Source organism: Danio rerio, chromosome 8 (genome assembly GCF_052040795.2).
Source record: "Danio rerio strain M-AB ecotype USA chromosome 8, GRCz13ab, whole genome shotgun sequence".
In the NCBI taxonomy this organism is placed as follows: Eukaryota; Metazoa; Chordata; class Actinopteri; order Cypriniformes; family Danionidae; genus Danio; species Danio rerio.
In genome coordinates, this window is record NC_141028.1 from 59,389,434 (window position 1) to 59,415,449 (window position 26,016).

At 37.2% G+C, this 26,016-nt stretch overlaps 1 protein-coding gene across 8 annotated transcripts in view; it reads right to left on the bottom strand.

The window, feature by feature from the left end:
- Positions 1–26,016, bottom strand: part of cabin1 (calcineurin binding protein 1) — a 158,434-nt gene that overhangs the window by 126,918 nt on the left and 5,500 nt on the right. For all 8 annotated transcript variants that reach the window (XM_087265546.1, XM_087265544.1, XM_087265542.1 and 5 more), the window contains exons 7-18: positions 23,593–23,722; positions 23,342–23,491; positions 19,644–20,047; positions 18,221–18,380; positions 16,513–16,643; positions 15,434–15,651; positions 10,546–10,618; positions 10,269–10,456; positions 7,702–7,833; positions 4,885–5,082; positions 1,889–2,131; positions 108–261 (exon numbers count right to left, since the gene is read on the bottom strand). In XM_087265546.1, coding sequence (XP_087121672.1) covers positions 108–261; positions 1,889–2,131; positions 4,885–5,082; positions 7,702–7,833; positions 10,269–10,456; positions 10,546–10,618; positions 15,434–15,651; positions 16,513–16,643; positions 18,221–18,380; positions 19,644–20,047; positions 23,342–23,491; positions 23,593–23,722 — 2,181 coding nt within the window. The remainder of the gene's footprint in view (positions 1–107; positions 262–1,888; positions 2,132–4,884; positions 5,083–7,701; positions 7,834–10,268; positions 10,457–10,545; positions 10,619–15,433; positions 15,652–16,512; positions 16,644–18,220; positions 18,381–19,643; positions 20,048–23,341; positions 23,492–23,592; positions 23,723–26,016) is intronic.

The following is a 26,016-nucleotide window of genomic DNA, read 5'->3' on the forward strand; positions in this document are numbered from 1 at the left end:
ATCTTTTATATTTCATAAATAAACAAACTGAACAGAAAAAGGTAGATTATTATTATGTCTGGTCCATTATAAGATTGCTCTTAAATGTGATTTTAGTTGATTGATACCCTCGTCCTCCTCGTCTGCGATGTGCTGCCGCAGCATGCAGTCAAAAGCTGCCTCTTCCTGTTTGATGAGGTGATACAGCAGAATCCAAGGCAGCAGAGATGAGAAATGAGCCTCTTTGGGGTCGTCGGGTAAGACCATGCTGGTGGCGATTAACTGGAGAAAACACACACACACACACATACATACATGCAAGAGTACAGAATGAGAAAAACAGTGGTGTACATTGGTGTGAAGTACCAATTACAAAAACTCAAATAACAGTTTAACTCAAAAAGTTTTTCTCAGGAATCGTTCATTACTAAGAAGAAAAAAAATGTGTATTTGTGAAATAAATTGTGGCTGTGATTATTTCTTTTACTTGTATTTAATGTTTCCTTTATTCTTGTTTATGTAAAGCACTTTGAATTATCATTGTGTATTGCAATGCTTATACTTAAGTACTTATTGGTTCTCCTATTTCATTTTACTTAAGTACTTATCTATATTTTTTCGCCGATATTTTCCTTTTTTACGATATTTTCCTTTTACTTAAGTACTTATCGGTACTTTTACTCTGATCTTTTCCGATATTTTCCGATTTTCTATATTTTCCTTTTTCTTAAGTACTTATCGGTACTTTTATGCCTATATTTTCCTCTTTTTCACAATATTTTCCTTTCACTTATGTACTTATCGGTACTTTTCCTCTGATATTTTCCTATGTCCGAGATTTTCCTTTTACTTAAGTACTTATTGATACTTTTACTTCGTATTTTCCTATTTTTTTTCCTTTTTTACGATATTTTCTTTTTACTTAAGTACTTTTACTCAAATCTTTTCCTATTTTTTCATTTTCCCGATATTTTTCTTTTACTTAAGTACTTATCGGTACTTTTACTCTGATATTTTCCTATTTTTCCCAATATTTTCCTTTCACTTAAGTACTTATCGGTACTTTTACTCCAATATATTCCTATTTTTTTCTTTTTTACGATATTTTACTTTTACTTAAGTACTTATCGGTACTTTTATGCCTTTATTTTCCTCTTTTTCAAAATATTTTCCTTTCACTTATGTACTTATCGGTACTTTTCCTCTGATATTTTCCTATTTCCGATATTTTCCTTTTACTTAAGTACTTATTGGTACTTTTACTTCGTATTTTCCTATTATTTTTCTTTTTTACAATATTTTCCTTTTACTTAAGTACTTTTACTCTAATTTTTTCCTATTTTTTCCTTTTTCCAATATTTTTCTTTACTTAAGTACTTATCGGTACTTTTACTCTGATATTTTCCTAGATTTTCAGATTTTCAATATTTTCCTTTCACTTAAGTACTTATCGGTACTTTAAGGCCAATATTTTCCTATTTTTCATAATATTTTCCTTTCACTTAAGTACCTATTGGTAGTTTTATGCCAATATTTTCCTATTTTTCCCAATATTTTCCTTTTACTTAAGTACTTATCGGTACTTTTAGTCTGATATTTTCCTATTTCTAATATTTTCCTTTTACTTAAGTACTCATCGGTACTTTTACTCTGATATTTTCCTATTTCTCTTTTACTTAACTACTTATCGGTAGTTTTATCGTAGAGTGATCCGAATCATGAGTTTCTTGATCCGCCGTTACACCACTAACCATTAGTACTTTTAGAAAAGCTACTTTTTACTCATAATTTGAGTGGTGTTTACAACAGAAATTTTTACTCTACTCCAACCAAGTGGTTTGTGTATGCTTTTTCCGTACACTTTCCAGCACAGTATGTGTAAACAGGCTTCTCATGAGCCCACTCTGACCTGGATGAGGTTGTTCGCGAGCCGTGGTAGATTTGCAGATCGTGGCGTTTGGCGGAGCAGCTCCGGCTTGTCAGTGATGCAGCTTTCGATGCCCTTCAGAAGAGCCGTGATGGTGGAAATCCACTCTTCCTTAGCAGAGGGGCTGCTGGGTAATGCAGAGTTCAAGTGCTGCAGGGCTTCATTGAGAGACACTTCAGTCGTCTCCAGGCAGGAGCTGAAGTCTTTCTGACGCAGCAGGGAACTCTGCAGAGAAAGATGGATGTGGGGTTAACAGGTTAAGTGTCTGAAAACAACACACTTTTGCAGAATTGAAGGCTTTACGGGACGTTCAGTCAGATGCGTCGCATTTAAGACAAATGGGATATTCCACACTTGGAGTAAAGCTAGTCATTATTCTGGTAATAACTGGCTTTTAACATGCCGCTCTATCATTTAAAGCTGTGATCTGAATGTGCTGTCAGTGGGGAAAATATTACTGTGGTGTATGAGACTGTCTATCATGCTTTAATTGAAGCCTGTATGAACTACATTATAAAAGGTATTCATAATGCATAATTATATGCATTGTAATGGATTATAATGCTGATCAAAAGTGCTCTACAGTATTCACTTTTGATCATGAATACAGCACAATATAAAAAAATTAAATAACTGTTATTATTCTCTTTTTATCAGTGTTTTAAAATACAATGTATTACAGTGAAAGTTAATCTGAATAATAGCCAAAACACTCATATCTTCATTATCTTTACAGGTATATCTATATATAATGTCGGTATTGACATACACAGGTTTAACCGATATGGCTTTTTATATAAAGCATAAAATGCTGTCGATAGGCAAAAGAAAAACAAACACTTTTGCTCCAAAGCAGCAAAACTGTAACTATTACAGCTACTAAAATGTAGTTCAGTGCAACATTGGTCTATATGGCAAAATTTGTCAGGTATTTTAAAACAAAAATTGTTTGATAAAATAAAAATAAACAATAAAGTTAAGTAATTGTACCTAGAGCACCTTCTGCTGTTAAAAAAACTAGCCTAGAGCGCCGTCTGCTGTTAAAAACTAGCCTAGAGCGACATCTGCTGTTAAAAACTAGCCGTGAGCGCCGTCTGCTGTTAAAAACTAGCCGTGAGCGCCGTCTGCTGTTAAAAACTAGCCTAGAGCGACATCTGCTGTTAAAAACTAGCCGTGAGCGCCGTCTGCTGTTAAAAACTAGCCGTGAGCGCCGTCTGCTGTTAAAAACTAGCCTAGAGCGCCGTCTGCTGTTAAAAACTAGCCGTGAGCGCCGTCTGCTGTTAAAAACTAGCCGTGAGCGCTGTCTGCTGTTAAAACCTAGCCTAGAGTGCCATCTGCTGTTAAAAACTAGCCTAGAGTGCCGTCTGCTGTTAAAAACTAGCCTAGAGTGCCGTCTGCTTTTAAAAACTAGCCTAGAGTGCCATCTAGTGTTAAAAACTAGCCTAGAGCACCATCTGCTGTTAAAAACTAGCCTAGAGTGCCATCTAGTGTTAAAACCTAGCCTGGAGCACCATCTGCTGTTAAAAACTAGCTGTGAGCACCATCTGCTGTTAAAGACTAGCCTAGAGCACCATCTGCTGTTAAAAACTAGCCTAGAGCGCCATCTGCTGTTAAAGACTAGCCTAGAGCGCCATCTGCTGTTAAAAACTAGCCTAGAGCGCCATCTGCTGTTAAAGACTAGCCTAGAGCGCCATCTGCTGTTAAAGACTAGCCTAGAGCACCATCTGCTGTTAAAAACTAGCCTAGAGTGCCATCTAGTGTTAAAACCTAGCCTGGAGCACCATCTGCTGTTAAAAACTAGCTGTGAGCACCATCTGCTGTTAAAGACTAGCCTAGAGCACCATCTGCTGTTAAAAACTAGCCTAGAGCGCCATCTGCTGTTAAAGACTAGCCTAGAGCGCCATCTGCTGTTAAAAACTAGCCTAGAGCGCCATCTGCTGTTAAAGACTAGCCTAGAGCGCCATCTGCTGTTAAAGACTAGCCTAGAACGCCATCTGCTGTTAAAGACTAGCCTAGAGCACCATCTGCTGTTAAAAACTAGCCTAGAGCGCCATCTGCTGTTAAAGACTAGCCTAGAGCGCCATCTGCTGTTAAAAACTAGCCTAGAGCGCCATCTGCTGTTAAAGACTAGCCTAGAGCGCCATCTGCTGTTAAAGACTAGCCTCAGTATCGTGCAAAGATGTTCCAAGGAGGGAAGACAATAACGAAATGAAGACCAGGTGGGCGGGGCTGGGGGTGTGGGAATGGGGTGGGGTGTCAGCGGCTGATGGTTGAATAGATGATCGCTCGCGAGTTGGGTAATGCTGACAATCATGAACTGAAGAGCCGGGGGTGGGCAAAATTGGATGTTGACAAGGGGGCACTTTAGTACATTTTTGAAGGGCACTTCTCCAAGAGGAAGAAAAAAGGGCATGTGCACTACACAGGTTGAGCTCTATCTGTGCACGTGCCTGACTAGCCGAGAGCTTCATCTGCTGTTACAAACTAGCATAGAGCGACATCTGCTGTTAAAAACTATGTTCAGAATCGATTCAAGAGAATATAGAGATGCATTCTGAAAATATCCAAATGGATGCAATAACACATTAATAACACATAAAACAACATAAATTATCATGTTTTTGATTTATTATACTGTTCATGAGGTCATTCAATCACCCTGTCATTATCACAACAATAAATAAATGAATAAATAAAGCCCCTGATAGAGTGATCAAGACAACTGAAGTCAAGTGGAGCACTCTTGAATCTTTAAGGGCTTATTTTGCATTAATGACCAGCCGACTGCACATTATTCCTCCATAAATAAATATAAATTAATATCAGGCATTATAAAAGATTCATAACGCATTAGTAATACCTTTAAGGTCACTTAATATAAAGTGGGATCCAAAAAGTCTTAAATCAAGAAGCATTTTCTAGACAAATAAAAATACTCGTCTAGAAAATGCTTGTTGATTAAAGAGTTTTTGCTGTACCTGCAGCAGAAGCAGCTGAGCCGGTCTCTCAGGAGCAGAGCTGATGTAATCCAGAGGTTTGAGTCGAGCGGCTCCGTGGCCAAAGCTCAGCGTGGGCTGCAGCAAACGCACCACAGACTGATAATCTCCTGCGTCAAACAGCTTCTGGATCTCCTCTAGAGACTGACAGCGCTCCAGAGACTTCAGCTTCTTTTCAATCTAAACAAGAAGAAATAGTTAATAATTGTATACACATAAAGGTCACATTCTGAAAATAATAATGGATGCTTGTTCTTTTAAAGTGTCCCAGCAATGATACATTAAAGGGGACCTATTATGTACAAGATGTAAAATAAAGCTGCGTCCCAAATGGCACACTATACACTATGCACTCATGCACTATGTACTTATGCACTTACACACTCAACAGGGTAGTATATGTATGTAGTGTCGTCCCAAATGGCACACTAATGTTTTTTTTACTAAGCGGAAATTCAAACCGTTTCCCTGATGACGTTTGACGGTTGCCAAATCATTGAAGTAAACAACCGAATTATCAAATAATACCTGCCGTGAGTGTTGCCGCATTCACCATCGGGAGGCGCTATAATCACTCTCGTAGAAGAATTTTGCTTTCACCATCCAAAATAAATTAAGTTATTCAACATGTGCGTCCGATAGCTCCGCCCCTTCCGCTACGTAAGCAAACCTGCGGTCGTTGAGTGCGTGAAGTGTCCATCATTACACACTTCATTTTACCGGCTGAATGAGTGCATCATCCGGGTAATTAAAGTGCACTTATTACTTTTAGAGTTTTCAGTGTAAACGCACTACTTACACTATTTATACTACAAAATGGCGTAGAATAGTGCATAAGTATGCGATTTCGGACGCAAGTCTCTGATGTCCTCTAGTGTCCACTAAAATACCACACAAATATTCAAATCAATTCACCTTTATTTCTAAAGCGCTTTTACAATGTAGACTGTGTCAAAGCAGCTTCAAAAAGAAGATAATGGTGATTTAAAACACTGTCAGTTCAGTTTTAGAGTTAAAGTTCAGTTCAGTGTGGTTTAATATTCACGACTGAGAGTCCAAACACTGAAGAGTGATCCATCAATGCGCAGCTCTACAACTCACAACCTATGCAAGCCAGTGGCGACAGCGGCGAGGAAAAACAAAACTTCCCCAATTGGCGAAAGTGAAGGATAAAAACCTCGAGAGAGCATTACGGTAATCCAGCCTAGAGCTCATAAAAGCATGGACTAGCTTTTCTGCATCGGAGATGGATAGCATACTTCGTAACTTAGCGATATTTTATAGTAGAGCTAGTGCTAACTTTGTTTCCATCTAATTGCAGGTCGAGTTGTGAGATCTGCTGTGTTCAGGATTTAGGCCCAATAAGTAATAATTCTGTTTTGTTGGGAAGGAGAAGGAAATTGTTGGTCATCCAGTCTTTAACATCTTTAATACACTCAGTTAGCTTAGACACTTTAGATGTATCACCAGGTTAAGTTTTAAAATTCTGCATCATCTGTATAGTAGGGGTGTCAAAATTAATTGTTTCTTCGGTGCACCGCGATGCAGATGCAGACAATTCGGTATTGGTTCAGTAATAATCATAACCGGTTATTACTGACGTCATTTACCTCATATGCACTCTGTAGCGAGGGAGGCGAGTGCGAGTATTTACAACGCTTCAACTACTTAAAACTCATAAACTGTGCACAATTTCACTGTGTGTGTTTGCTGGATCAGTCTTTAACAGCAAAAGCCCCTATTTCACTGAGATCGAGAGAATGAAAGTATTCCATTTCTCTCCCTCTCTCACACACACACACACACACACACAGTGGCCCATTTGACCTGCTGGCGTGGCTTTTCTTCTCCTCTCAGATGTTTTACAGCGTTACTTCTAGATTCAGACACGAGCGCGTGTCTGCAGAGTTTTCTCCACAGTGTCTATCATGGATCAGCTCTGATCGCCGCTGCCGCCTGCCGCTTATCAGTATCACTCATCTGTGAAGAGCGCAGCGCGCAAGAGCCAATAGCAACCGTTTTTGTTGAGATGGTGACCAATCAAAGAGGTGTAAGAGAACTAGACAAGGATCAGAAAGTGAGCTGGATATTTATATTTGTTTATATTAATTGCTATAAATGCTTGTGTTGTTTAAAGGTACAGTTTATATTTGACTGTTTGTAATTATTATTATAAGACTGTTTGTATTAAATGACAAAATTTGTATTACAAATAGTATATAAATATCAATATATTCATACATTTTAATACAAGAAATGCTGCTGTGAAGAAAATATAAAACTGTATGAAAAGCATCGTCAATGCACCATGATGCACCGAAATATCAAATTGAACCGAATCAATGGCATGATGATCGTAACCGAACCGAACCGTGAGACTAGTGTAGGTTCACAGCTCTACTGCATAGCAGTGAAAGCTGATCCCATGTCATGATCCATGTCGCAACTGGCTTGCTTGGTTTGGGACTTGTGGAGCTGCGCATCGATGGATTTTGCTCTTCAGCGTTTGGACTTTCAGCAGTGAAAATTAAACCACACTGAACTGAACTAAACCTCAACTCTGAATACTGGACTGATACAGTTTTAACTTACTAGAACTTCTATGTTAATCTACACAGTAAAAGCGCCTCCATAGTATTAGCTTTTTCCTACTATGGAAGTCAATGGTTACAGGATTCTGACAGATTTGAACAGAGCAATAAACGCATAAAGGTGTGGAACCACCTGATGGTGAGTAAATTTGGGTGAACTGTCCCTTTAATAGCAGATTATGTAGTTGTGTAAGAGTGTGTGTTATACCTCCTCAATAGAGATGCTATTGTCCACGCTGAGATTGGGAAGATGGATGGCGATTTTGTCGTTTTCACTTGTCTGTCCCTTCAGTAGACCGACACACATGTCATAACACTCCAGCGCCTCCTCCATGTCCCCCTAAAACAGCACATTAGCACACACATGCTAGAGTAAAAAAATACAATCATTATTTTTCATATCTATAATTAATAAAGACAATCAAATGTGTCTATTATAAGGATTTATTTTACACTTGAGTAGTTTTGGATTTTGGTTAAGTTATTGATTCGTGAGATGCTGTGGCCTGCACATGTGACATGAATACAAACCAGCAACACGTTTTGCTGGAGTCAATAAGCTTTGAATGTTTTTAAATTGCCTAAAATAATTAATACTTTTGTCTTTTATGGTACAATAGTTTTTTTTTATTGAATAATCTTTGATGTTGGCTTGAGAAAGCCTTGCCAGAAGGTTTTAAAAGTCTTTGTATGCTATAACCTTAACCTAAAATGCTTAATAGATAACATTTTGTAATGAGTTTCTAACATGGCTAACACATTCTTAGCATGAATTAACATGATGCTAATACGTAGTTGCTAACATGTTTCTAGCTCATTTTAGCATCAATTACCATGCTACTATCATGTTTTAAAATATTTATATTTAAAAATATTTTTACACATTGCAGCATGTTGATAGCAGGGTTCTTATTGTTGACATGTTTCTAGTAAATTTAATACATGGTAAACTTTTTACATGTTATGTTAGCGTAATTAAAGTTTCTATCATGGCACAAAAGGTTTTGCTGTTGCTAGCATGTTTTAACATAGATCAAGATGTGTGCTAGCACAAAATACCATGTTATTATCATGTTTAAAAATATTTAAATGTTTTAACAAATGTGTAACATGTTTTAGCATGTTACTACCATGCTTCTCATTGTTGACATGTTTTTAGCACATTTTAATACATGGCTAACATTTATAACATGTTACATGAGTTAGCATCTAGGTTTAGCATGATTTAGGTTTAAAAACTCTTTGTAACCATAACTTAGGATGCTTAGTACATAACATTAACATTTTATAATGAGTTTCTAACATGGCTAACAAGTTATTAGCATGTATTAACATTATGCTGCACATTGTAGCATAAACTACCTTGTTACTATCATGTTTTGAAACATTACAAGTTCGTAACATGTTTTAGCATGGTTCTCATTGCTGACATGTTTCTAGCACATTTTAATACATGGCTAGCTTTATTACATGTTACTTGATTTAGCATGTAAAACATGTTATTAAAATGCATTAATTTGTTGTTGCCATGGTTTAACTTGTTTAATGTTCATATTTTAACATTTTGTTAGCATCAACTGGCACATTGCTAACATGTTTCTAGTGTGATTAATGCATTGTTAACATGACTGTGGCTAGCATGTTTCTAACATGTTTTATCATGTTGCTAACATGCCTAAAACCCTTTTAATACTTTATGTAATTAACAATTCTAGCATGGCACAAAGTTTTGCTGTTGCTAGCATGTTTTAACAAATCAAGATGTTTGCTAGCACAAATCACCAAGTTACTATCATGCTTAAAAATATTAAAATATTTTAACAAATTTGCAACATGTTTTAGCATGTTGCTAGCACAGTTCTCATTGTTGACATGTTTTAGCACATTTAAATACATGGCTAACATTTTTACATGCTGCAAACAAATTTACCATTCCTAGCATGTTAACCTTGTTGTTAACATGAATTAATGTGTTGTTGTCATGTTTTAACATTTTTATAGCATCAACTGGCATATTGCTAAAATGTTTCCAGCATGATTAACAAATTGTTAACTTGACTTACCATGCCGCTAGCATGCTAACATTTATCACGATGCTAACATGCCTAAAGACTTTTTAACAATTTTGTTAACGTAAATAAAAGTTGCTAGAATGGCACAAACAAAACATGCTAGCAACAGCTAAACTTGATAGCCATGCATGGCTATCGAGTTTAGCTGTTGCTAGCATGTTTTTAAAATTTAACATGTTACTATCAAATCACGATGTTTGCTAGCATAAATTACCATGTTACTTTCACATTTTAAAACACTAAATGCTAAGTTTGTGACATGTTTTAGATTGTAACATGTTTTAACTGCAGTGTTAGTGTAGTGTACTGTGAGATTTGTGTTTATTAGTCACGGTGAATTAATGAAAGCAGTTAATCTTATGTTTATTCAGCAAACCGCTATTTTTCCCAGGAGATTTTCTGGGTTTCTTCATGTGTATTTAAACTGATTTGTCGGTTTCCGTAGAGCGCCCTCTGGCTTTTAGAGCAGATTTACTATAAAACACATCATGCTTTGTTTAACATGCTTTTATAAATCACACAGCCCTATTTCACACCATGCTTTCACTATGGCCGGAGGGAGAGTAAAACCAGTACACTGAACACTACTGGGATTTTTTGTTCAGCAGGAAAAACGAATAATCTGTGCATTGCTAAGAACCGTATAAATTATCCGTCATAAAAATCTGTCAGTGTGTCTGATAACTGAACGGGTTCGTCTTGCCTGAAAGGCGAGGTGTCGTGCTTTAAGCCAGTGAACTCTGATGGCAAACGAGAGCCAGTGGTCTTCAAACAGGTCTCTCTGAGAGGAAGCCATGGTCAGCAGGAATAAATCTGCCTGAAAGCGCGTCTCTGGACTGTCCAAATCCCCACAATCCCTTCCTGATGCAGACATGGTTTTTCTCTGAGATGCTGGAATTCACATGAGCACAGACGTTTGTGTGATGAGGGCTCGTGGTTTGTAATATCAGCATATATGAGTGTCTGCGTGATGCTCTTACCGTTCTTGCCCTTCATCATAGATTTTTGCTCCAGCTGCAGCTCCAGACAGCCCAGACTCATCAGCATCATTTCCTGTGACGCAGTATGACACATTACAGCTGACTCAACAACAAAACTGTGGACTGCGAACATCTATTATGTGCATTTTACAAGATGATCCAAATGGCAAGAGTGGATCGCTTCACAATAGATGCGAAATCACTCTAGTTTCATGGCAAAATGGATTTTGTTGTGAGGGTAGCTGTTAGGGGTGTCAAAATAAATTTTCTTCGATGCACTGCGGACAATTCGGTATTGGCTCAGTAATAGACTATAATCGGTTATTATGTACTGATGTCATTTATCTCATTTGCGTTTTTGTTGCGGTAGAATACTATGGCAAAGGAGGCAAGGACGAGTAAATAAAATGCTCCAACTACTTAAAAACAGACAGCTGTGCACAATTCACTGCTTGTGAGTTTGCTGGACGGTCTTTCACTGACACTGAAGGTACAGCAGAACCCAGGAGCCACTATTTCACTGATAAGAAGAAATAGAAAGCTATACAACTTCATTTCTCTCTCTTACTTCGGACCTCTGAACTGCTGGCATGTTTGTAACTTTTATTCTGCTCTATCGCTATTAAAGCGGTACTTGTAGTTTACTCCACCACATGTGCACGCGCATTCTTCAGTGTTCACAACACTTATATGATATGATTGGCAGTGACAGTGCTCTACAGTGCTCAAAAAGCATGCAGGATAATATTTACATTAGTTTATTTTTTATAATTGCTCATGTTGTTCTGTGCGAGTACTTTTAAAATTAAGGTACGGTTCATTTATCTGACTGCTTGTATTAAAGCACAAAATTGTATTATAAATTATACATAAATATAAATATATCCATTTTATACATTTTAATTCAAGAATTTGTTGTGAATTTTTTATTTTATTTTATATATATATATATATATATATATATATAAATTATATTTATTTTGAATTATATTTTTGCTTTTTTTAAATATTTCATAAATGATGTTTAACAGAGCAAGAGCATTTTCACAGTATGTTCTTATTTGTTTTATTTAGGATAGAATAAAAGCAGTTTTTAACTTTTTAAAAGGCATTATAAGGTTAAAATTTAAGCTATATTTATATTATATTTTATTATACAAAAAAAATCATTGTTTTACAATGACTTGCCTAATTACCCTAACCTGCCCAGTTAACCTAATTAAGCCATTAAATGTCACTGAATGTCACAAATGATGTTCAACAGATTCAGGAAATGTTCACATTATGTCTGATATTTTTTCTCCTGGAGAAAGTCTTATTTGTTTTATTTCGGCTAGAATAAAAGAAGTTTCAAATTTTTTAAACACCAGTTTAAGGACAATATTATTAGCCCCTTTAAGCTATATTTTTTTTTCAATTGTCAAAGAACAAAACCATCGTTATAAAAAATTTATGAACCTAATTAACCTAGTTAAGCCTTTAAATGTCACTTTAAGCTGTATAGAAGTATCTTGAAAAACATCTAGTCAAATATTATTTACTGTCATCATGACAAAGATATAACAAATCAGTCATTAGAAATGAGTTATTAAAACTATTATGATTAGAAATGTGCTGACAGAATCTTCTCTCCGCTAAACAGAAATTGGGGGGGGGGGTGGTTTGGGGGTTGAAATAGGGGGCTAATAATTCAGGGGGGCTAATAACTCTGACTTCAACTGTATATAATTGTGGATGAAAAGCGTTGTCAATGTGATGTGATGCACCGAGATACTGAATAGAACCGAATTGATGACATGATAATCGTAACCGAACTAAATCGTGAGACCAATGTAGGTTTACACCCCTAGTAGCTGTGCTTTATGTGCTATAGGTGACGTGAACTTGTTTTGCATGGTTTCTGAGTCTTTCAGTTTATTCAGAGTTTCACCAACTCCTCCAGGAGCTGTTCGTTAATGCAGCGCAAATTTTCACCGAAGTGCAGATTTTTAACCTTGATGGATTCGTTTGAATCACTCATTATGTACATTTATGGCCCGTTTCCACTGAGTGGTACAGTACGGTACGGTTCGGTTTGGTATGCTTTTATGGCCGTTTTCACTGTTAAAAGGCGTACCGAACCAAACCGTACCGTACCACTTTTTCAGCACCCTTTCGAAAGGGTCCCAAACATAAAAAAGGGTACCAAAAGGCGGAGCTAGACGTGCAGCTGAACGCTATTGGTTTACAGAGATACATCATTCGCTTACGCAACAAGCCAGAATGTAAACAAAGGACCCGCCATGTTTGAAATACACAACGAGAGATTACTTGCGCTCGCTGCATGTCTATATCTGAAATAACTAACTTCTTGAACTGATAATAATAACGTGCGCTTGATTATTGACGTGCTTTGGAAACCCGATCCTGTGAGAAGCTGACAAACGCGAGTGACACATTCAGAAAGAAAAGGACAAACGCGAGAGTGGAGCGCGGAAAAAATGGAAAGCCAAGGAGCACGTTATTTCTGCAGCAAACGTGAACAGACTGCCTTGTTTTAATTTAAATCATCACCTTTTGGATTAATATGAACTGGGAATGATGGAATGACTTCAGCTACACGTGCTGCTGAAGATTACAGACACAGATGAGAGGTTTGCACTGACTGTAGGCTATACTTTGTGTTGTTTTAAACCTAATTAAGGACGAAATGTCTGCTGTGTGTAGTTTTTCTGTAGTTGGTAACTTATCGGGGACTGTAAGGGGCTGTATGTGTTCATATATGTTCATTTATTTAACAATTACAGACGTTACAGTAGGCTATTTCGCACTGTCATTGATCTGCAGTTATAATCAACTCATGTTCATAGAAAAGTTAGTAATAAACATTTATACACAAGTGTTCATGTGTGTAAAGCATCTGTTTTGTAAGAAGTGCTTTTCATATGATATGCGAGCGACCTGTGCAGCTTTACTGTAGACATTTCCTCGAGCGAGAATGATGCGACTGAAACTTTGTCTTACACCGCGCTCACCAAAAGGGTACCCTTGCTAGTGGAAACGCAAGCCTGATAAAGGTGACCCGTACCGACCCGAACCGTACCGTACCATACCAGTCAGTGGAAACGACCCATAAAAAGTACATTATTAAGTATTTTAGAGCAGCAAACATGTCAGGCTGAATAATGAAAATAAATCATTGATTTCTGCTGTCTTCATTAGTTTTAAAAACACTGATTTCTTTACAACTTGAACAGGCATCTTTGGATATCTTTCTTTTCTGTGATTATAAAGTAAAGTCAGTGCACTGTTTAGGTCTATAGCATGTTTGGTTCATAAGCAATTTGTTTTTCAGGTGTTTGCTAAATCGTGGGCTGACCAGTAGCAGGGCTCGAAATTGCGAACATTTTGGTCGCATATGCGCACGAAAATTAATCTATGCGACCTCATAATATATTTGGGCGCATTAGTGTGACTGCAGATAATGGTTGTAGTGCGACCTGTTTTGATTTTTGTAAAAACGTGCTGAATCGCTCTTTCCTGCCGCTATATTGGTTCATATTAGCTGTCAATCACTCAAGGTATTCCGCTGTTAGATGACAGGGAAGGAGCTTTTATGACCACGGGAAATACAAACGGCTGAAGAGTGAAAACTTAAAGCACACAGGTTTGCAAACCCCACCTAAAGTTGAGGCGCAGATGAAAGCGATCATGACACGTCACGTGGTGAATAATGATCTGCCAGCTGAGATCAATTGAGTACGCGCTTCATGGAGAAGGTGCCCGAATCTCCATGCGTCGCATTCACTGCGTGTTCAGCGCAAATGTCCGCTAAAAGTCAAATCTAATACTGTACATATCATCGCCAAAGAAGCTTGCCTTTACTAAGTTTACACTGAAACTGCGTTTCATAACAAACAACGGTATTGCGCCGGTGGTCAGCGCAAGAATCCTGCTCTGCCTGCTCATAAATTGGGTCGGCTGACTCGCCTGCTTTCCACTATCACAGAAAAATGAAGATCAGCTCAGACTGAACCTTTAAATTGACACAAACTGAAACCAAAACTTTTAAAGAGTCATAGAAGTGAGACTTTACTTACTTTCTTTTGTCTATTCTTGTTTGAGGTGTATATTATTTTTTAAATTTATTTACTGATGACTGCTTTGCAGCTTTCATCATTGAATTGAATGATTTATTATAATCTTTTGTTTGTTTTGTAGCAGAAATATTATTTATTAAATTGACATGCATATATAAACAGCAGCACAAAATAAATATTTCTTACTGCAATGCTTCATTTTTGTTTGATGCAAACTATACAAATATTTTTCATAAAGTAACAGACTTTTTATAGCAGATAACCTACATTCATGCACATTCAAGGCAGCATCATAATGAGAAATGGAATTCATTGTTACTATTATTGTCATTTTCATCATCATTAATATTCTATAGTCTAATTATTAGACATTCATTTTGGAATTATTGCACACAAATATCAATGTCTTCACAGCATTAGTTAGATAGTTGTTTCTGGTTTTTGTCAGTCCTATTGATGTTGTTTTAAAATACAATAAATCCCTTAAAAAGCAATTTGCAGCGGTGCTCAATCATTTTTGGTGGGTGCTCCTAAATTTTTTCTGGTGCTCCTAAATTTATTTTGGTGCTCCTAAATATTTGAAGTTGGGAGCACCGGTGCTACCAAGTAAAAAAGTTAATTTTGAGCCCTGTGTAGCTTTTGAAGTTTACTGTTGCCCTAAAAAACAAAACAAAATAGCTATAAAAAACATGTAAAAAAAACGTAGGAACTAGTTTTTAAAACCTTGACTTTTCCCACCCACAATAAACCTTGAAACCAACTATTGAACGCTGCATTCAAATGTCAAGCGCAGGTTCTGTTCGGCTCACCTTGATGTGTTTGTTGCTGGAGTCTCTGAGCAGCGGGTTGGGCAGTCCAGCGCTGTGTTTCCTCCAGCAGTTGAACAGATCCAGCACCACTCCAGAAAGACCCGCAGGCCATTCCTCCAGAAACTTCTGCCCCACCGCCTTCAGATAGTATATCATCAGCTCCAGGATCCCGCCGTTCTGCATATTGGCCATCAGGAAGGCATGCACTTCACTGCGCTCTAAGGAACCGACGGAAAAAAATCAGAAGGAGGGCAGAAAGAAGTGAAGCAGTGAACAAATCAGGGTTCCCACACTTTGATGAACAGCAGATTCAAGGTCTTTTAAAAGCACCATTAATTGTATGTAGTACCATGAATGTCCTTACACCGTATTTAACATTTCACTTACACTTAATATTTACAACTGTCAGAGCTATTTGTAAAAATGTTCAAGCTAATTTAAGAACTTGTTGAATTTGACACTGGTAATATTCAAATGCGGTTTCTGCAGTGCTGAAAAAATGTGCATTATTTGTCAGTGTTATTGCACAAGATTTAAAGTTAGGATTTTTAATTTAAGAAGTTACCCAACACTAGTTATCCACAACTATAAGGTTTAATACTACCTAAATAGACCACGGTTTAATGTAGTAAACACTAGAGTATTATTTTGTACCATTACTATGTATTTTAACAGTTTGGCTAATAGTTAATACAACAGTTTACTGCATGGTCATTAGCAAAATGTTATAAATACTATGATATTTAGAGTGTCATACAAAATGTTGCTGAAAAAATTTGCTACGGAGATTCCCAGCTCTGGGTTGCAGCTGGAAGGGCATCTGCTGCGTAAAACATATACTGGAAAAGTTCATTCCGCTGTGGAGACTCCTGGTGAATAAAGGGATTAAGCCAAAGGAAAATGAATGAATGAATGAATAGTTTAAGGAGCTGTAAGTTTTTTCATTCTGTTTTTGATCATGCATTTATTTCAAGCACTTTCGAAGACGTGTTTGTTTTTAAGTACTTTCCAGGCCTTGATTGCATATGTCTGAAATTTAAGTACTTTCAAGAACCCTGTGAAAGCCTCGGTTTCTGTACCTGACTCCATAGAGACAATGTAATTGGAGGAGTTGGATCCATGGTTCAACTGGGAATCGGGTTTGATGCCACATTGAGAATCCATGTTACTGAGACTTTCTTCATCTTCATCATCTTCAAACTTTTTTAATCTGAAAATGAAAATAATTATGTCAACAAGAGCTTCTGGTACAGGAGGTCTTACTATGCTTTTTACACTTTCAATTTCCCTCAAAAAGGCTGTTACTCATGGAGCCAGATTAGTCTAAAAAAATACATTTACAATTCACAATTAAAAAAGTCATTTTAAATTCAAAACACAATTAGTAAATGCGCAAATCCAATTCGTAAATTCAAAACAATTCGTAAATGCGCAAATCTGATTCGTAAATACAAAACATAATTCATAAATGCGTAAATCCAATTCGTAATTTCAAAACACAAAACGTAAACTCCCAAATCCAATTTGTAAATGACCTAATCCAATTCGTAAATGCAAAATACAATTTGTAAATGCGCAAATACAATTCGTAAATACAAAACACAATTCATAAATGCGCAAATCCAATTCATAAATTTAAAACACAATACGTAAACTCCCAAATCCAATTTGTAAATAACCTAATCCAATTCGTAAATACAATACACAATTCATAAATGTGTAAATCCAACTCGAAATTCAAAACACAATTCATAAATGCGCAAATCCAATTCGTAAATACCTAATACAATTTGTAAATACAAAACACAATCCGGAAGTGCTCAAATCCAATTCGTAAATTTAAAACACAATTCTTAAACGCCCAAATTCAATTCGTAAATTCAAAACAATTCGTAAATGCGCAAATCTGATTCGTAAATACAAAACACAATTCATAAATGCGTAAATCCAATTCGTAATTTCAAAACACAATACGTAAACTCCCAAATCCAATTTGTAAATTACCTAATCCAATTCGTAAATTCAAAACACAATTTGTAAATGCGCAAATCCAATTCGTAAATTTAAAACACAATGCGTAAACGCCTAAATCCAATTTGTAAACGCCCAAATCCAATTTGTAAACGCCCAAATCCAATTTGTAAATGCCCTAATCCAATTTGTAAATACAAAACACAATTCGGAAGTGCGCAAATCCAATACGTAAATTTAAAACACAATTCTTAAACACCCAAATTCAATTTGTAAATTCAAAACACAATTCATAAATGCACAAATCAAATTCGTAAATTCAAAACACAATTCATAAATACGCAAATCCAATTTGTAAATTCAAAACACAATTCATAAAACGCCCAAATCCATTTCGTAAATACAAAACAGAATTCAGAAATGCGCAAGTCCAATTCATAAATACAAAACACAATTCATAAACGGCCAAAAAAAAAACTTTAAAAACACACAAAATGATAAATATTCACTCTTTTTTGGTTAAACTTTGCAATGACAATGTGATCTGAAATGTGTATATAATAATCCTGACTGTGTTTTTTCCATTTTGTGGATATATTTCCCATACTTTTTGTATGCTAAATATGGATGGTCATTGCTAAAACACACACTTTCTGGAGCACAATTTGGTGTAATGAGTTTTCACAGTGGGTGGATTCACTCACTGAGACAAAACAAAAATAGAAACCATGTGACCGACATCAACATCTACTGTATTGCTTGACACAGACACAGCAGGTTGGAACAAAAACCCCAGATTAGATGAATAATTCCCACCTGGAGGGCAGGAATTTGAGCAGGAGCTCCTGGAAGTCGATCTTCTCTTCTTTCTTGCATTTGGTGTTGCGAACGCGTGCCGAGCGTCTCTTCGCCGTCTCTACGGTGTCCTCGATCACACGCTTCCTCTTGGTGCCTTTTTTCACTTTATCATCCAGAGCTGTGGAAGAAACAACAGTGAGATCATAACGTTAATACCTGACTTATATAAGCAGAGGGAAAAAAGTGAGGGTGTGTATTCACAACAAACAAATGCATGAGGTGGTGACTGAGTGTGGAATCATGGGAGTTGTGATCTTCCACACTACACCAATAGGTAGACTTTAAACCATTTTTAGGAAATTTAATACTAGCGTTAAATTTGCTTACCACTATGTGTGGACTTGACCAGTGTTTCCCAACCCTGTTCCTGGAGGCACACCGTCAGTACATATTTTGGAGGTCTCCCTTATCTAACCCACTAATTTTAGGTTTTGGAGTCTCTTCTTATGTCCTGATGAGTTGGTTTAGGTGTGAAACACTGCACTAGACATATGTCGATATTCGAGTGTTTATTGTGATAATGAACATGCCAGTATTGATATTGTGGACACTTCTAAATACAGAGGTGGCCTGTTGCTTGAGAATTTGTATCCGCCATCGTCTGTTTGCACGCATAGTGTAAGAAATTAACTAGTGTCGTCATGTTACTGAAATTTGGAACCAATCGATACTGAAATATTAAAAATATCTAATTCCTGCTAACATTTGTGCTGTTGAGCGTGTTCTTAAACAGCGCTGATTAGCCATTGTGTTTAGGTGCTCAACAGAAATGACTGGGATTGGCCGTGAAGGTCATCAGTTAACCGAACTCAGCACTGTTGACTGAGTGCAACCACAGATACAGGGACTCTGGAGCGTTTTACACCCCATTCACACGAGGGGAATTGCATTGTGGATCCGTCGGCACCGCTTCAGAGGCGTTGCTTGCTGCGGAAGTTGGGACTAGCTCAATTTTTCAAGCGCCGGCGGAAGCGTCAGCCAATCAGATCGCAGTATGTAAATACACCTGCTAGACAGTGGCTATTGCCGACTGAATTTCATTTGCTGACGCTGCGATGACGATCGCTTTAGCCCCAACTTCAGACACGCCTTCAGTCAAGCATTGACGCTGAAGCCCAGTGTGAATGGGGCGTTAAAGCCGTGATTCATCAGTGGATCGCTTGTATGTCAGCTTGTAGACAAACCAGCTGATCACTGGGACTCTGAAACACTCCAGTGAGAGTACCAAATTACAGTATCGTACAACTCTAAAATGAACTTGTCGCAAAATAAAATAACGAAAAGCCCAGAATCACATATAGTGCCATGACGAACACGAACTGCTTTAGCGTGAAATGCCAGAGGAAACTATTATTGAATGCTGACGTAACCATTGACTGACCTGCAGAGTTCCCAGCAGTGTCCTCAACAGCAGACGCAGCAGTGGTGGTTACTGTGGTTGTGGTTGTGATCTCGATCACGTTCTGGTTCAGCGGGACTCCTCCAGCAACAGTGATGGCTTGGAGCAGCAGCTCAGGGCACGGGGGCAGACTGGCGCTCGGGCTGCTGGGGGCTGGAGGAAGGACGACCGGCGCTGGAGGGTCAGAGATTGGCACAGTGGGCTGAGGAGGGTCAGACGGAGCAGCAGCAGCAGCGGGCACTGGAGCACTGATGGGCATCTGCAGAAGGCAGTCTGGGTCACGGTACATGGACAAATCAATCCGACGGCCAAAGTCAGGCCGAGGCACCAGACAAGCGTTCTGGTGTTTGTACATGGCCAGGAAACTCTCTCCCACACTCTTCCACCTATACAAAGACCAAGATTAGCATTCACTATTTAAGGGCACAGGAACACTTTGACAAATAGAGGTGCTCCAATCAAGATTTTTGAGGCCGATCATCGATCGCTTAAAGGCATATCAGCCGATGCCGATCAACAATTAAAGGGTCTAATTGAAGCCTTTTATTAATCATGTTTTTATAAATGTATATTACAAATATTATATGACAACTGAATTAGAATAAGGCTGTAGCTAAAATGTCCTTTATACTTTTAATTAATAAGAAAGAAATGATTACAATTGTTATTATTACAATTACATATATTTAATAGAAAACATAAGGGTAGGCTACAGCTGCACCTCTTTCGAAGATATATGTATCACAGAAATAATATTAAAGATGTTGTTGTTAATATTATTACTAGTAGTAATAGTAGTCTACTACTACACTGTAGTTCGTACTGTTCAATTCAGCTCGACGATTTGCACATACAAAACTATCTGTGCAAAACTATTAGTGTAAACAGGGCCTGAAGCAGCTAATATTAAAGGTGCAGTAGGTGATCTGCCAAAAAGCTAACCGCTTAGCATATTATCTTTGGATGGCGGGGAGGGACTGTGATTCAAAGCCACACCTCCTAAAATCGCGAGCGCGCGCACCGCGTCACAACAGCCAACAGACAACCCACTAGTTCATGTCATTCGCCAGTTAGTTAGTGCCAGCGCCGTGCAGGAATTACATGAAATACTTTGCCACACTTACATGTTATTTCAGAGCGAATATTCAGAGTAGCGGTAAACAGTATAGGAAGGCTGTCATTGTTCAAAAATGACCCAATGTGAATATAAAAGCAACTTCAGCTCAGTAAAGCAGGCTAGGTGAAATAGCGCTATTTACTGGTGTTTTGTTGTTAAACTAAATATAAATCTACATTATAGATGCTGTCAAAGAACCTTATGAAACTGAAAATAATAAAAAAAAATACATATAAACACATTTAGATCATTTACTGTAATCATTAATATTGGACTGTGAAGAGACTTTCAACCAGCACAACAACAAATGTTTCTGAAGACAATCACCTACTGCACCTTTAACTTACAGTGACGAGGTGCAGGTGCTGAATAGCCACTAAAACATTTCAGCTGCTGTCTGGGCCTTCCATGTCTTTCTACATCTCCCTTTCTTCATGTGTTCAATACCTTTTCCATGCGTCGTTTCAGTGTTCCACCCATAACTTAATTTCTAAAATAATTAGTTTGGATGTCATTGTATGTATGGATTAGTTTAGCTGTTACTGACATCTGTTGAAAATGTCAAGTTAACAGCACCTTTAGAAATATGAGATTAATAATGAGAATGTTCAATACATGGTTCTTACGCCTGTACTAAAGTCAATTTCAAGCACTTTCCGGGTGCATTTGTAAACTTTACCAGCGTGGCAAATTACTAATTTACCTACACATACATACTTCACTACCTTATATCAGATGCTATTTGTTAAAGTATAATATATATGACACCTAAGATAGAAGTAGTTAAGCTTTACATAACAAGATTAAATGAACAAATATAAATTACTTATATTACTGAATATTATATATATATATTAGGGATGGGAAGATTAACCGATATGTATCGATACGCGGTCATGCGCGTGCACGATGCGAGTGCATCGGTTGAGCAGCAGAGGATGAATGAAATTTTGGAAGCAAATCGAGATGCATCGGTTTTTGCGAGATGCATCGATTTTTCCGAGATACAGCTTATATTTTTAATATAGAATGTATTTTTTATTTATTAACAAGTGTTGTCAACCTGTTTTTGGCGCATAATTTAATCGACCTACATAAAGTAAGCCTTAGCAACGGATTTGCGGATGTGTACACTTTCACTACAACTCAGTGTATCAGGTGTGCGGATGAAGCTAGTGGTGCGCCCTCAGAAAGCGCGAGAAGCAAAACAAACATATTCCCCACTGAGTTTTAAATCTAAAGTATGGCAACATTATGGATTTAAGGATGGACGACATGACAGGACAGATGCAATTTGCAAAATGTGCCACGCATCTGTAAAATACGCGGGCAGTACGACTAATCTGATATCTCACTTGAAGCGGCGCCACGGTGTTGTTGTGAAAGCATCTTCCAGTGTTTCTGCATCCCCGGCTTTCGCACTGCTTCAACCAGTTCCAAAAGTGGTGAGAAAAGCATTGCAAGTTTTTTTTTCCATGCGCAACAGTTCTGCTCGCTCTACGCCAATAACGAATGCTATTGCATTGTTCATCTGCAAAGATATTCAGCCTAGTGTCACGGAGAACGAAGGTTTTAAACACCTCCTCCTGTTAATTTTTATTTAATTATAATAATAATAATAATAATAATAATAATAATGATAAAAATAATTGGGTGTCACGGTGGCACAGTGGGTAGTTTGACCACCTCACAGTAAGAAGATTGCTGGTTTGTTATATTTTTATTAGCCTGTTGTTTACAGTGACAGTGATGTTTCAAAGCAGCATAACACTGCTAGTTCACCACCTTAAGTTTTGAATAATCAGTGGCAAAATATCTTTGTAAAACTTGTTTTCATAGTTGAAAAGTTAAATCACAATTCTTGTTGTGCAATGCTAAATTTATTTATGTTGAAAGAGTGCAAATATATACATATTTTTTTAATATATATTGCACTTATACATTCTGTTTATCTTGAAAATACTTAAATAATATGTGCTATAGGTTCTAAAATGGCCCTCTACTGTACACTCTGGCTCTGAGAGAAGAGCCAGTTTGTAAAAAAAAGTCTTGGTTTTGCTTGGTTTATAAATAATCAAACTCATTCAATGGCACAGCATCCTCTTTCACATCATCTCATAAACTTGATCTAATTAGTTAGTGCTGAAATATCGCATCGTATCGTGATATGGGTGTGAATCGTATCGTGTTGCATCGCAATATGTCACAAATGTATCGCTAATATATCGGATCGTATTCTTTGTATCGAGATGCGCATCGGATCGGCATTAAAGCTTAGATGCCCAACCCTAATATATATATATATATAATATATATATAATATATATATAATATTCAGTAATACAAGTAATTATATATATGTATATATATATATATATATATATATATATATATATATACTGAATATATTTATCATATCTTTACAGTAATTTAGACCATATAAATGCAGCCTCTGTCATTTCAGATGTATTTCTTTCAGAACTCTGTGCTAATTTTATGCCATTTTTCTTTTACCTTAAAACAACAACATAAAGTAAGATGAATTCCTATGGCTTGGGCTTACGTGAAGTACTTAATGGGCTGAACCAGTTGCAGATCAGCTACTGGATGGCGTGTGAGTTTGGCCTGTCTCTGTCTCCTGAGCTCCAGCGCCTCCTCTACAATACTGTGAGCTTCCTCCTCATCTACATCCACATACTGCAGTGAGATATCACTAGAAGAGGTAGAAAAACAGACATAAATGAACACTAGATTTGCAGCCAACAGGACAAATATTGGATGCCCAGATGAAGGAGAGTGCAAAAACGAGCATACAGTTTGGAGAACATCTTCATGGAGTCTCGTCTGAGGCAGGGCTGCTCTTGGAAGATCTTCTCTTTCAGCACTCGGCCTTTACTGTAGCCTGAGTCCTTCTCCAGAGCCTTACAGATGTAGTACAGACAACCTGCAGGACACAGAACACAAGGTTTTAAATTAGCTTGAACTTTATTTCTTACAGCTCTATCTGGCGCAAAGCATATATATACATAATACATATACATATATATATATATATTCATTCATTCATTTTCTTGTCGGCTTAGTCCCTTTATTAATCTGGGGTCGCCACAGCGGAATGAACCGCCAACTTATCCAGCAAGTTTTTACACAGCGGATGCCCTTCCAGCCGCAACCCATCTCTGGGAAACATACACATACACTCATTCACACACACACTCATACACTACGGACAATTTAGCCTACCCAATTCACCTGTACCCCATGTCTTTAGACTGTGGGGGAAACCGGAGGAAACCCACGTGAACACAGGGAGAACATACAAACTCCACACAGAAACGCCAACTGAGCTGAGGTTCGAACCTGCGACCCAGCGACCTTCTTGCTGTGAGGCGAACGTGCTACGCACTGCGCTGCCAAATATATATACACACACAAATAACACTACAGAGTAAAATGAATGGTATAGAGAACGAATGTATCAAAAAACATTCAATAAAATAGTAGGGATTGACAGGATTTTAGGCATTTTTGATTTTCAGACGAAAGAAAAAACATAAGGGCAGAAAAATATGAGCCAAAAAAAGACTATGCAACACCATACTGGAAACCAGCATCCACACAAACAACATACGGACAGGACATTTCTATGTTGTATACTTGTTCCTGCTGTTTGCAATAGTGCTACTGTGCTATCATAGCAACGCTGGTATAATGATGCCTTTCTACTCATTCACGGTCAATAAAATGTGGTTAAGTCATTTTTAACATCAGCATAATGTAAGCTATTGAGACACATTCAAAATCAACTTTACAAAATCACCTGATCTTATTTTGTTGCATTCAGAATTTTTGGTTTCATCCCAGTAACTTAATTTCAGCGCATCTTCATTAAAAAGCAAATGCATTTATATTAAAATAATGATACTAAACTATAATTAGATCATTAACATGTTTTAAGCATGTTTAATAATTTTTTATTTCTGACAGGAATAAAATTAGAATAATATTTACTTTACTTTTTTTTACATTTTTAAATCGATTTCAATTGACGTAGACATGGGTTTCGATCAGTGTCCATGTTAATGCAGTAATAAAGTATGTGAATAATGTAGGCCTTCATGATTAATCGTCTTTAAACTGGAAAAGGGTATGCTATCGAAAATTTCGATGCGCTATCAAATATGGTAAATAGTATATTGTTTTTAAAAGTTCTGATAGTTCGAAAGCACATTATCCTGAACAATGAGAAAAATGCAAAACAATCTGAATGTAAAGGTTATATTTATTTTATATATATATATATATATATATATATATATATATATATATATATATATATATATATATATATATATATATATATATATATACACACACACACACACACGCATACATACAGACATACATACATACATACATATTGTAGGAGCCTATATGTTGACTTGAATGTAATTTGGGCTGTCACCACTTGGGGGCAATATGTGCACATAGGGTTTTAAAGTCGGTGTTTCTTGCATGAGAGAAGAAGACTTGAGGAAGGGAACGCATGCAGTTTTTACCACACCAAACTCACACACCTTTGAGGTCGCTAAAGGGTTCAACATTATTAATTGCAAGTATGTATTTATAATAAGCAAAATAAAGTGAATTTAAACTTGAAGAGGAAGCAAGACTGGACATTGGTTGTGTGCGTAAAAACGTGCGTTGAGATGCCAAGCCTTCGACATTAAGCTGCTGCAACACATATATATATATATACCTATGGGCAGTGTTGGACAGCACCGTCGCTACAAGTAGTGACACTACTAGCTTAACTACATTTCTCAGTAGCGTGGCGGTAGCATTGCTACTATCTTAATCAAATAGCTTTTCAGTAGTGAAGATATTTTATTAGTCAAGTAGCGCAGTAGCGTCCACACAAGCTACATTTACCGATCGCAGATCAATAAGTGGCGGCACAGACATTCACAGAGCTGTGATGCCGGTGTCTAGCTGATGAGAGTAAATACATATTATGGTGAGAATGTCGATTTCTTCTTCGTCTTCTTTTACGGTGTTCGACAACAAAGTTTTTGGTGCGTTACTGCCACCTCTGGTGAAACTTGCTTGATGGAAAGATGACTGAGGAAGAAGAGTTATTTCTAAAGCAGGATTTCCTCGTGACCCTACCTCGAGAAGTACGTTACGATGCAATAACCTAATTTCTGATGCTGTGCTCAAAAAATAAAATCATTTAGT